The sequence below is a fragment of the Drosophila elegans genome, unplaced genomic scaffold (genome assembly GCF_018152505.1).
Source record: "Drosophila elegans isolate 14027-0461.03 unplaced genomic scaffold, ASM1815250v1 contig_149, whole genome shotgun sequence".
Lineage (NCBI taxonomy): Eukaryota > Metazoa > Arthropoda > Insecta > Diptera > Drosophilidae > Drosophila > Drosophila elegans.
In genome coordinates, this window is record NW_024545513.1 from 1,987,310 (window position 1) to 2,001,329 (window position 14,020).

At 39.4% G+C, this 14,020-nt stretch overlaps 1 protein-coding gene across 4 annotated transcripts in view; it reads left to right on the plus strand.

Moving 5' to 3' along the window:
• The window catches only part of LOC108137306 (transcription factor Sp9), a 33,276-nt gene extending 20,198 nt beyond the window's left edge, over positions 1 to 13,078 (plus strand). For 2 of the 4 annotated variants that reach the window (XM_017258931.2, XM_041709955.1), the window contains exons 3-4: positions 9,462 to 9,772; positions 10,646 to 11,877. In XM_017258931.2, coding sequence (XP_017114420.2) covers positions 9,462 to 9,772; positions 10,646 to 11,777 — 1,443 coding nt within the window. In that variant the 3' untranslated portion in view covers positions 11,778 to 11,877. Of the gene's footprint in view, positions 1 to 9,461; positions 9,773 to 10,645 lie in introns of all 4 variants that reach the window. The other 2 variants (XM_041709960.1, XM_041709961.1) reach the window with 2 other exon arrangements.
• Positions 13,079 to 14,020: the final 942 nt, after the last annotated feature.

The window sequence follows — 14,020 nt, forward strand, 5'->3', positions numbered from 1 at the left end:
ATTTTGGCTTCGTCTGGCTTATAAATCGACATCAACATCAAATTTTGTTTGCATTTTTAATGTGTTTTTTTGTTGCTTAAATATGCTGCTGCTTTTGTGGCCTGTGGCGAATGTTTTGTCTCTATATGATGGTGTGGTTTTTGTAGTTTTTTAGTATTTCTGTTGTTTGGTTTCTGTGTTTTTTGCTCAAATTAGCCCGCAGACATGGGCAGACATGCAAGCCGTATGGCTTATAGCGTAACTATATACTACAAGCCGCAGGAACAACACCTTCGCGAGCTGCACACACATAATTCAATTAATTTGATTTAATTGCCGCAATGAAAGCTGCGCATAAATTGCATAAATTAGCCAGAGAAGTGAGCAATGCACCGGCAATTAAACGACCACATAAAAAATACTCATAGCTAGCTGAATATTCTCAATATTTTTCTTGGTTTTTTTCTTTTTTTTTATAGAGCTTAGAATGCTGGATTAAATGCGAATTTATGCCCTTAAAAATGCGAAACAATTGGCAGCTCCACCCCAATTTTATACCCCTTCTTAAATTATAGACCCCCGGTTTTTTTCGGAGGGTTAAAATGTGAGCTCACCGCTTTTGGCAAATATCTTTTTTTATTGTTGTTGCCCCGGCTAATGACGTTGCAAATTTGTGGCCAATGTTGTTGCTGTTGCCTGTCAGCGTTTATTTTGTTTGAAGTCGAACCTTCTGCTTACCCCCTCGCAAAAATAAACCCCCCAAATGTGCTGAAAGTTGCGAGTTTTATGAAGTTTTAAGCAGGCTCTAAGTGTAATGCGAGTTGAACACGTCAACAGGGGAAGTGCTGCGTTTTGGTATGGGGAAATGTGTGAAGGAGTCAAGGATGTGGTGGGTTAATGCCGACAAAAACCAAAAAAAAATATGGGGAAAGAGGGTTAATCCAATTTACCAAGTGGTAAAATGATTCCAGGACAGGATTCAATGAGCTAGTAATTTTGTTTGGATTACTAATTAAATTAGGTTTCTATATAACTAAATTGCTAATTTAAAATTCTATTTTTTCCTTTTTAAATTTGTAAAATAATTAAATTGTGATATTAATATTTAAAGCAAGCGGAAGAACCATTCCAGGTGGGGTTTCAATGAGCTAGCAATTTAGTTTAGGATTTTAAAATGAAAACATATTATCATGATAGTTTGTAATATGCTCATCATATCAAAAAACAATTAAAACCAACACTTGGTAATGATTAATGAGCAAACAATTTCGTTTAGTTTAGTTTGGAGAATTTGTATAAAGTAGGAAATACAATATTCAGAACCTTATATTTAAATATAGAATTTCAATTCATAGTTTTGAAAATAATTAAGCCCAATTAAGTTGATCATTATGAAATTTTATCTAAATTCTATTCACATATCTTAAGCACTCTTGCTGGAATAATTGAATTATTTAACAAACTGGATTTAATGGCTCTTATTGCACTCCCTGCTTATTTTCTTTTTACTGCGCCAGCTAACCCCTTTATTTTTCTGGACAGAGCTCCCCAAGCCCAACCACTTCGAAATTGAAAACATAATCAACCCCAATTACTGGGCTTTGGGCCTGAACTTAAACACCCAAACAGGCCAAAGCACTCACCAAGTTCGGGTTCAAATTAATTGCAATTCGAGGCACATTAAATGTGACCCCTTAGGATTCTTTTGGCCACATATATAGTAGTCGAGAATGTCATGTGGCTCTAATGAGCGGTCAGTTAATCATGATATTTAAGTCGAGGGAGCGGAGGGGGCGGGCCAAAAGGGGGGCGTGACAGTTGCCCTTGGAAGCGTCAGGGGGTGGAAAAATGGGGGGTTGGGTGGTTACACCAAAAGCCAAGAACATCAAATTAAAGTATTTCCTAAATTAAAATCTTATAAGCGAAGTTCTCTCTCTCTCTTTTTTTGCTTTCCCTCTCTATATTTCCGGCCCTTTCAAGCTGCCTCTCTGCGCCTCTTTCTGGCTGTCTCTCGCCATCTCTTTCTGCCCTCTTATTGCCGCACATTAAAGACACTTTAATGCACTTCATCAATTTGGGTTATGACTCCACTTCGCCTTCAGACGAATCTCTCAGTTCGCAATTATCGGGCCAATCCAAAAATAAGTGCTTACATAGACTAGGATATACCCTATATAGCATAGGTGCTTACTCAAAATAAATCAAAAGTAAGTGATAATGAGCTAAGTATTTTTTGAAAAATGTCTTTTTGATAATAAAAGATAATATTTATTATATTAATATTTCTTAATATGTATTCGCTATACTACAAATTACTTTATAAGTAAAATAATGGTATAAATACATTATTATGGTTAATAAATAAATTATATGAAATAAAACTTCAAATTTATTTTACAACAAAAAAAAATTTATATTCCAAATAGGGAATTTATGGTTAGCCTAACCTCTTGGACAACTTCCTCCCTCTACCTTTTTTTTATTTTTCAGAAATTTCTCAAAAAATAATAAATAATAAAAAAGCAGCAACGAGTCAGCAGATAGGGATAAAACAGAATAAAAAAAATCTATATAACGCACAAGAGAAGAAGGATGAAAAAATAATAATAAAAATTATGATGAAAAAGTCTGGAGCTTTGGAAACTCCATTAATTTTTGCCCGGCTACTTCTGCTCTGCGCCGTTTTTGGAGCGTCATTGTTAATGAGTTTTCGTGTATGGCTTACTTATGGGCATGGGCATGGATCCTCAGAGGACCAGGCCAGGCCAGGCCAGACCAGAACAGACCAGTTCCAAGGAACTCCCGGCCCAAGACAAAGTTGACCAGGCGTTTTTTTTTGTTTTTAATAAACTTCTGGGACAGAAGCGACTCGGTTCCCACGCTGTTTTTAATTTGCAAAGGCTCCTCTTCTCGCCAAGAGAATCGGAGAATCAAAGCCATTAGTTTACACTTTACATGCTAATGGCAGGATGAGGGGTATGGATGGTATACCATACTATATGTGGTATATGAGGTCCGGTCCCTCATCCTATTTGGGTAGTCCATAAGTTCATAAGTCGAGTGCCTCGAGCCCTGCGCTTTGTGGCTTCTGAATGGCAAGAAGGCGAAGGAAGGAGCTGCAGCCGAAAATAAAATCAAAACCAATGAACTTTTTTTAATTGCCTATGAAAATTGTATCTGCTTCCACAAAACGATTCTCCCCCAATTGTTCGAAAATTCTCCGCCGATTCTCCGCTGATTCTCCGCTGATTCTCCGCCAATTCTCTGCTGATTCTCCAGCGTATTCGGTAGCTCCCTCTTCTCTTCGACAGACCGCAATTTAAAGTTTCTTTAATACGTTCGCTTTGTGCCGTTTTTATGATCTTTTTCGTTCGTTTGTTGTTTTATTTGCATTTTGGCGCCGGAGTTTTCGACTGCAGTTAAATGTGTATTTTTTTATTTCATTTTTGGAGTGGGTACTGATGAGGAGCGGCTTTTTATTCCCTTTCATACACAAAGTTTGGGGATTAGCCGAGATTGATTCCCGTTGATGGATGGCGATAATTGTCGGCCACGATAGTTGATTTTAAAGGGGCCTCTTTTATGGGCGAGAAAAAACTCATCAGGAGTGTAAATGGCAGCGATAATTGGAAAAGGCTAAAACTGGACTGGCCGACACGCACTTTGATGTCTTAGAAAAGTGTGGAATAATTCTCAAAAACTTAATTGGCATTCTCAAATAACGACTTTTAGTACGGGCACATTATATATAATTATCATGCTGTTAAATAATAATAGAATACATTTTTAAAGAGAATTAATGGCTTGGAAAAAAGGCAATAATATTGTAGCTTTTTATATACCATTACACCTGAAAACTATTCAATGTTGTTTTTGTATTTAAAAATATCAACATTTAATACTTCCTTAATTCGAACTTTACTAACCCAAAACTTCCTTAACTGTAACTTAGCTAACTCGAACTTTCCTAACTTGAGCTTTCCTAACTTGAACTTACCTAACTAACTGGAACTTTCCTCATTTAAGCTTCCTTACTCAAGCTTCCCTAAATCAACATTTCCTAAAAGTATTATCGCTAACTTGAACTTATTTAAATAACTTGAACTTACCTAACTCGAACTTACCTAACTCGACTATGCGTTGAGTTTGTTTTATTGACAATAATAAGTATTGTAATAAGTATTTATTTAATACCTTGATGCGACAAGAACAAGTCTTTCTATTGATTCTGTAACCTGATGTCTCCATAACTGCAACTAATTTTGTAAGTTCTACTTTAGGTAACAGAAGTAGGACCAATCTATAAACCCAACTACTTCCCACGCGAACTAGATCAACAAACACGAGTGCAGATATAGCCACGCCTTGATCCGCCGGCTCCAAATCGAATCGGATCACAATACTATAGTTAACAATTTGTTTGGCACTCTCGCACCCTAGGGGGCGCCACTTGGCGCCAGTCGCCGCACCATCCTCTTCTTCTTTGGGTCGAAAAACCATCCATCCCAGCGGCAAATTAGCCACTGCAACGCCCCACCCATGAGGAATTGGACCCTATAGCCGACATACTATATATATATATATATATATAAATGGCCTACACAATGCAAACTGATGAATAATGAATTGGTCTTCGGCTGAGACTTCAAACGGAGAAGCGACGTCGACCACAACGAATTTAGATTTTTCACATTTTTATTGTTGTTTGCCGACACGGCGATGCAACAGAATGCATCTGTCTCTCTCTCTCTATTTCTCTGCCCCTTTCTTTCGGATTCTCCAATTCTCAACCGTTTTTCTATGGCTCATTGTAAATCATTAGTGACGACACCTGCTGTGAAAATTATGACACCGCCTCCGATTGATGTGAGCCCAACTTGTTGCCGCTCTGAAAAACGAACGAACGAACTCCGAATGAGATGGCTAGTTGGCTGCGTGAAAGAGAGGGGCATAGGGTGGGTGAGAGAAAGAGAGGGAAGAAGGGAGCTGAGGTAGATAGAAGGTGTGGAACCTGCAGCGCCATTTGCTGATAGCACCCGCTGTGATTTCGACCAAGGGAATCCGAATCCGAAATGGGAACTTGGGAATTGGTCACTATACAACCTTTGCAACGTCAACTGGCGACATTACCTGCTGTGTTGACCAAATTTGTTTAGCTCGCGCCTTTTGAAGATAGGCCGTTTTTTTTCTTTGATTCTGTTTTCACCTTCGGGAAATGACATCCGACTGTTTTAATTAGGCCAACTGCATGACCTCCTAAGGCGGCCAACAAGATAAACATAAAAAGGGTATAGGCGAAGTTGTAAATCAGTTATGAAATCAGGTTAAGATAAGCTGAGGATGGAATCAAATGAAGATTTCAATTAATAATGTTTTCATGTCTCCATTTTCTGCAAAGCCTGAAGGACCATATTTAAGTGTTTTATGACGAAGGTGTAAAGTTAAGATCAAATATGGATAAAAGTTGTAAATCAGTTGCAAAATCAAGTTAGGATAGGGTATGGAAGGAATCAAATGAGGGTTTTCTTTAATAATACGTTTATGTCTTTATGGTCTGCAAAGCTTGGAGGACCATATTTTATTATCCATTAATAATGAGAGGAAATGAAGTATTTGATTATGAAATAATAACCAAGATCATAGGGTGGCTAACAAGAAATACAAAAAAAGGAAAAAGGAAGAGGATAAGTTGCTTTTCAGTTTTTAAGTCATATAAAGATAAGCTGCAAAAGAAATCAAAGAAAGATTTCAATAAATAATATTTGTATACTTAAATTTTCTGCAAAAATCTAAGGACCATATTTCACTATCATATATAATGAAAGCATAAGGTATTTGCTTATGGAATAACAGCTAAAGTGTAAAGTAAAGATCATAAACTGACCTTTACTATTTTGAAGGCACTTTAAACCGCAGCAATCAAAAGCCTGATCGATTAATCAAATCGAGTTGCAGTTTAATTTGAGCCAGACTTCCCTGACTGACTGCCTGACTGGCTGACCAACTGACTAACTGACTAACTAACTGACTAACTAACTGACTGACTTGCCTGCCCCGATATCATTTTGTATAATTTATCCAACACACACAGCCATTACTCATACGCGCAGTTGCACGACGTTGAAATTGCTCCAATTAAGTGTGTGCTTTTTCGTTTCGTTTGGAATTGGGCCTGTGTTTTTTTTAGTAGCTTTGGACTGAGAGAGGGGCCAAAGTAGTTCGGTGGCCATCCAGATATATTGTATATCCCAGATCCAGGGGACCTCACGATTTGAATGGGTGATGTCATTAGGCTGCCAAAGCACCTGTCCGTTGCAGGAGATGAGCAGACTTGCAATTGAAAAAGCGGCAGCGACATAAACGTGCCACAAACCGAAATCCACTGGAAGTACGGAAACGGCAATGGTACATACACAGCTGCGGTCAAAACAATAGTACTCTTAAGCTGCTGAAAATGGCAATCAAAAATTGTTCGAAAGCTACTTTTAAACATTATTTGTATCATTTCGTAAAGATATTACCTTAAACTTAATGGAGAAAATATAAAAATCCACATTTAAAACAGGCACAATATTTTAAAATAGTTAAAAAAAGATTAACAAAAAGAAATTTAATAAATTAAAAAATGGATCAGACATTAAATGCATTTTTATTAGAATACGAAGTGCAGATAAACGGGGAATTATGTTTTCATTCTTAATTTTTTCTAAAATCATAGCTTGATATTTTAATATATTTGAAAAAGAATATTAAAAATAAAAGAAAATGTCTCCCATGCCTTAAAGCTTTTTTGAGCACCTTACCTAGTCTCGGTACTATTACATTGACCGCAGCGGTATCTAGAAAGGTGGGCGGCTTGAAAGGGGGATTCCCCAGCCGCCTCCCTCTCAATTTCTGGAGTGGCCAATTACTGGCCGAAATAGCAGCTTCCGCGGTGGCTCTCTGATCCCGATCTCTGCTTGATTGCGGGTTGCCAAAGCAATCTACATTGGATGGTGCTGCACCACTGCACCACCAATGCACCACCACCCCCTTTCAAATCGCCATAGAAACGGTAAAAGCTCGAAACTGGGCAACTGTAAATCGACCGACTCGAGTGTAGTCAGTAAACTATTAACTTAATTTTTTTGGACAACTAGACGAGGCCACGTCTACTGGGCAATGGCAACACTGCACTCAAACAAATAATTACCTCAAAGCAAAAACATAACAAAAAGAAAATGTTTTCTTTAAATTTAAAATATTTTGGAATTAGATAAAACCAAAATAGAACATTTTATTAAATGCAAGAAGTTTTTTAAAATTTTTTTTACAGGGAGTATATACATATTTTATATATAAATCAAATAAGTTTTAATATAATTAAAATTTTAATAAAAAACCTTTAGCGTTATAAATATTTACGTTTCTAAAAAATAGAATACATAGCCATTATTTAAAAATGGTAGTGCTTAAACATAATAATGACATAAAGTGTTACAATTAATATATTTTATTTTATTTGTCAACTAGGCCAGCAATTTTTATACACATTTTTTTAGTGCTTAGAGTCTTGATACAAAACTAAATAAATAGCAAACTCCAATTAGCGAACGGGAAAAATTCAAATTGACTCATTTCCCCGGTAATCGATTGATGGCAGATTAATTTTGGATCAGTGTACTATATATCGAGGCTTGGTCGAACAACTTTTACCGTATTGCCAAAGTTGTTCAACTTGTTGTTGACAATTCTGGCGTTGTTGTTGCCGTTGTTGCCGTGTTTGGTTTGTTTTTGGTTTTGGTTGTTTTACCCAGTTTTGGTTGTTCGCTGCGGTAACTCAAGCAGCTGGCAGGCATGAAATGTGTTTGACGAGGATCGAGGATTGAGGATCGAGAAGAGACCACAGATTGTAGAATATCCTTCCATCCTTTTATAGAAATCCTCGACCTTCGTCAATCCCACAGCAATTTGCGGAGTGAGAAAAGGCATCGAAATGAAAACAAGTGCCGGGAGTCGCCGCTAGACAAAAAGCGGAATTGAAAATTAGTTTTGGCCAAGGAATCCCCAAAACGAGCCGACTTTTAATGACTTCCTCTCAAAACGGACTTCTAGATTATAAATGTCTGTGGGAAAAGTGCTTACAAAAAGTCGAATGTGTTATACTCTGGTATGAAAGAAAAAATAATTAAATAATTACCACTTGAATACTTTCACACAGTTTGCAGAGATAAATTCTGGAAATATAGAAAATAGTTTTATAGTTTAGCCAACTAACTGGAAAAGAAAGCTAGAAGTTGTATTTGATATAGATATATTGATCAAAAAATAAATTAAAGTTTTATAACTAAAATAAAATTTTTACAAAAAAAAAGAACATATTGAACACATTTGAATTCAAAACTTTATATTTATTATTTAAATTAAATATTAAATCATATTCGTAAATACAATGCACATTAAATTGCATGATGATTAAATGTTCAGATATTAAAATCCATTCCGAAAATATTCATATGAAAACCTTTTAAAAAATTGTAATATTTTCATATTTAATTGTTGCTTTAAAACCGTAATGGATAAAAATCAATGCGAAATATATTTAAATGAAGTAAAAAACATTTGAACTTATTACATTTTTTTTACCAGTCTATGTTTCTTCTTCAGTCTTCCCCAAGTTCATTTAACCCTTCTGGAGTCCAAAGTGTATATCCAAAATGCCAGAGACCATAAAAACGCGGCTCATTCGCAGCGCTAAAAGGGAATTTCAGTTTTGATTTACGTGGCGAATTAATTTTGTGGGTTGCTGTTCGCTTTCTGGCCCTCTGTCTGCCCTTTTGCCCTCCTTCAGCAGACATTAGAAACCGTTGAAAACAAAGCAAAACCGGGCAGGAAGCGAAATTGAGCTCGACTAATTCGCATTTAAGTAATTTGCAAATTCGCGCGAACGGTTGTTAATTAAGAAATGCAAGCATTCCCATGGGAAATATTTACTAGAAGTTAAAAAGGATAAGTCAAATCAAGTGCATTAATTGATTGGCATGTTTAAAAAGAATTTTCATTTAAATGGCAAGATAACACCACGCAATTCATAATATTTATAAAAAAAGAATACGAATTTTGTTAAAATAAAGAAAAAAAAAGAATATATTTTTCTTGGTGTCTTAAAATTTGTTATTTAAATTTAAGATACCTTTATAGACTTTAAAATTATTATAAATTATATTATTTAATGAATAGGTTTAGGGAAATATCCTTATAGACCCCTAAAAAATTATAATTAAATCCCTTTTTCTTATGTATTTGATACACACAAAAGATTTTACAAAATATAATGAAACAATTTCATATATGTTATTTGTTGCTTTAAAATTGTTTAAAAGTGTTTAGAATAAGTCTGTGGAAACACCCTTTTTGACCCCTTCAAAATTATAATAAAATCCGTTTTTCTTATGTATTTGTGGCACCTTTTTGATGGAACTCCCTTTCTGTTATTCTTGCAGGATCATCCCAGCCTGAGGGGAACCCCGCTGGCCATGTTGGCCGCCCAGTGCAACAAACTCTCCAACAAATCCCCGCCCCCTTTGGCCGATGCCGCCGTGGGCAAGGGCTTCCATCCGTGGAAGAAGAGTCCCAATTCCCCGGCAGCGGGATCTAGTGGAGGTGGCGGAGGTGGAGGAGGTGGTGGTGGCCAGCACTCACCGTGCGCCATCTCGGCGGCCAGCTCGTCCAGTTCCAGCGGCTCCAGCGGTGGCCACTCCTCCAGCAGGAGCCTCTCCGCCAGCGCCAGCACCATGGTGAACATCACGGCTAGGTAAGCACACTGGCGGCGCACAGCGGTCCTCCAGCGGATTCTCAAGGATTGATAGGGGGTTAAGCCAAAAGGACACTTGTCTAGTTAGGATCTCAGTGAGTAGGGTAAACAAAATAAATAAAAAACCAAATAAATGAAAAATATCAGTAAAATAAAAGCTACATTATGGCTAACACACAATATTTAGTTAATTTATATTGGCATGGCAAATTCAAAGAGCCTCCAGGGTAATAAAATATAAGGCAATTAAAAAAATGCATGATGAATGCAGGGTTTTGAAAAATAAAAAAGTCAGTTATATTTCTATGTAAGGATAAGATTATAAAGGTTTATTTTCAGTCTAAGGAAGGCAAGGAAAAGTGTTTATCAGATATACATATATATTTTAATGGTAAGATTAGATAGCTGCTGTGCTTTCAATGATCCAGAGAGCACTGCTAAGAGTACACTGCTAAAAAATGGAATAGTAAAAATAAATATCTGACTATTGAATATAAAATTGAATATTAAATATTAAAATTATATTTGAAATCATAGTTTTAAATACAATGCACATTAAATTACCTTATTTTTTAAACTTAAAATTTCTAAAAAGTTCCTATTTTAGTTAAATGAATTTTATTTATGTAAAATATGGTTTGATTTTAAACTGACCAAAAATCAAAGGGAAAACATTTAAATTGAATAGGAAATATTTGGACTTACCACCTTTTTTTTACCAGTGAAGTGAGATATTAGATAAATTTTCCTAGAAAGTCTAGGTTAGTTAGATGTCCCTTGGCGCCGCTCTAGATCCCTGGAATCCCTGCTGGACCTGGCTGTGCGCTGTCGCCGACAGCAGCTGTACCCTATACGACCCCTGAGTAATTTCAGCATCTATCCTTACAGTCGCCCCCTGGCCTCCTCCTGCGCGGCGGTGGGCGGCGGTGGCTCCGCCTCCGGATCCTCTGGCGGCTCCAGCGGCTCGTCGGCGTCCTCCTCCTCCTCGTCGGCGGCGACGGCGGCGGCGACGGCGGCTGCGGCGGCGGCCGCCTACGGCAGCGATCTGTACTTCCCCAACGCGGCGACGGCCTCGAACATGGACAACCATCACATGCACCAGGGCCTCCTGGGCAAAGTGGAGGCGGCCGGAGCGGCCGCCTTCGGGGGCGTCTATTCGCGCCATCCCTACGACTGGCCCTTCAATGCGGTCGGCCACAAGGAGGCCAGCGTGAACTCGGGCTGGTGGGACATGCACAGTGCGGCCGGCTCCTGGCTGGACATGGGCGGTGCCGCCGGCATGCACTCCACCATGGCTAACTACGCCAGCGAGAACTACAGCTCCGCCCTGAGTCACTCGCTCTTGAATTCGGGCCAACACCTGCTGCAGGACACCTACAAGAGTATGTTGCCGGGTCAGGGTGTGGGTGTGGGTGTGGGCGTGGGCATGGGTGGCTTCTCCCTGCCGCACAGCTCTCCGTCGGCGGCGGCGGCTGCAGCGGCGGCCACGGCAGCGGCGGCTGCCGTCAGTGTGGGCTCACCCCAGGGTGGTGGCTCCAATTCCACGCCCTCGCCGCGCTCCCAGCGGCGCTATGCCGGGCGGGCCACCTGCGACTGCCCCAACTGCCAGGAGGCAGAGCGCCTGGGTCCAGCCGGCGTCCATCTGCGGAAGAAGAACATCCACTCGTGTCACATACCCGGCTGCGGCAAGGTGTACGGGAAGACGTCGCACCTGAAGGCTCACCTGCGCTGGCACACCGGCGAACGTCCCTTCGTGTGCAATTGGCTGTTCTGCGGCAAGCGTTTCACACGCTCCGACGAGCTGCAGCGCCACTTGAGGACGCACACCGGCGAGAAGCGCTTCGCTTGCCCCGTGTGCAACAAGCGCTTCATGCGCAGCGACCATCTGGCCAAGCACGTCAAGACGCACAATGGTACGGCCCAGGGGGGTCGGGCGGTACCGGCAGCGGTGGCGGTTCCGCTTCCGGTTCCGCTATCGGTATCGGTATCGGTGCCAATGGTCTGAAAAAGGGCTCCTCGGAGTCGTGTAGCGACTCGGAGGAGGCCGCCAACCAGTCGGGCGAGTCCAACGGGCTGGGCGGCGTGGGCAGTGGCCCACAGACGGGCGTCGTGGGCGGCGGCGGGGGTGGCGCTGGCAGTGGTTCTGTGTCCGGATCCGGTTCCGGTTCCGGTTCGGTATCGAGCATTGCCACTAGAAGCGGTGGCTCACCCATCAATTGTAGTGGCAATTCGAGCACCAGCACCAGCAACAGTACCAATTCCGGCGGTAATTCACAAGCCGGCAGCCATCCCGGCACCCCCACTTCGTTGCATGCGCACAGCGCCAATGGCACGTCCAGCAGCCTGCTGGGCGGCGGTCTGCACCTGGCCACGCCGCACCAGATGGTCGCCGCGGGCGGTTCGCCGGTGATGTTGCAGCATCAGCAGCATTTGCAGCAGCAGCAACAGCAGCAGCAGCAACATCATCATCAGCAGCAGCAGCAACACCAACAGCACCAGCAACACCAACACCAGCAGCAGCAGCAACACCAGCAGCAGCAGCAGCAACAACACCAGCAACATTTGCAGCAGCAACACCAACAGCAGCAGCAACATCTCCAGCAGTTTGCACAGCAGCAACAGCAGCAGCAGCAGCAACATCACCACCTGCACCACCATCATGCCCACCACCTGACCAGCAGTGGCTCACCAGGTCTGGATGCCAGCCACCTAGTAGACATCAAGCCACCCATGGTTTGAGGTTCGCTGGGACCCTTCCTGTTTACCAACTAAAAAAAATTGGGGGCAAACAAGGAACAGGGTTCCATTAAACCTATGGCAACAAGCAACAATTTCTTTGACAAAAAAAACGCTGGCCTTTGTATATATAGCCAGCAGTGAACAACTTAACTGTACATATACACTAAAAAAAATCAGATGAAAAGAACAAAATATGTGTCTATTGCGCTAAACTAAACAAACATACATATAAACCTATTGCTTATAGCCTATTATAGCCTAAGCCATTTCTAGAATATCTAGTTGTTCTTTTTCGAAACAGAAACACAAACAGAAAAAAGAAAAAAACTTTTTTTTTAATATTTTTTTTTTTTTTGAACTAGACCTATGTATATGTAATTTTTTTTTAATACATACTAAGCCTATGAAATATTAACCAAGAGACAAGCTTCGAGCACCCAACAAAACAAAAAAAATTATGCAATTCTAAACGAAGATATAAAATATATATAAATATTGAAAGCGGAGGAAAACATCAACATAAATATATTTCTAGTCCAATTATGAAGTGTGAGCGAACCAAAATTGTAAAAAAAAAAAACAAAAATACAAGAAGAAGAAAATTAGCATATGTCCCCTCAATTATTTTTGCTAAACCCAAAACGGAAGGAAAAAAAGATCGACGATCGACGATCAAACAAACACACACATACCCACACACACACACAATCGAGGATATCTTAGACGCTAGTGCTTTAATCGAACCCAACTAAAAACCCAAGCTAAACCTTAACTAAATGTGTTTTTGTTGTTTTATTTGAACTAGGCTTAGAGCAGATATTTAGATACTTAGCACACACACACACAAAAAACAAAACACAAAACACACACACACAGCACAGATGCAAAAAGGACTTTGGCCAGTCCTCCGAAAAAAACTTAGGTCGCATCAGCAATTTATCATCTTCGATTACTTTTTTTTGTCTATGTAAATTAATTATTTAAAATACGAATAAACTATTTAAATTTCATTCAAAATAAATGTACAACAAAACGCTCGATTTTTAATTATTTAAAGGGGAGGGGGTTAAAATGTGGATAAAAGGACAAAAGGGAGTCTAATCAACTTTATCAATTTATTATCTTCAATTACACAATTAATCATTTGACATAAACTATTTAATTTTCTAATTAAATATATGAACAACAAAATTCTCAATTACGAATTATTTAACGGGGGTTAAGATTTGTGGAGAAAACCGGGTTCTAATTCAATTGGGTTACTCAATTTTTATAAGGACTTTGGGCAGTCGATTACGGTTTTTGTCAATGTAAATTTATTATATAAAATTAAATATTTAAATTTTATTCAAAATTAATGTACGAATTTAAATTGTTAAACGGGGGTTAAAATGTGGATATGTGAAGAAAAGAGCAGGTCTAAATAAATTTGTTGAAACCATTTTTACTTTTGTGTCTATATAAATGAATTATTTAACATAAGAATAATAAATATAAACTAAAAAATTT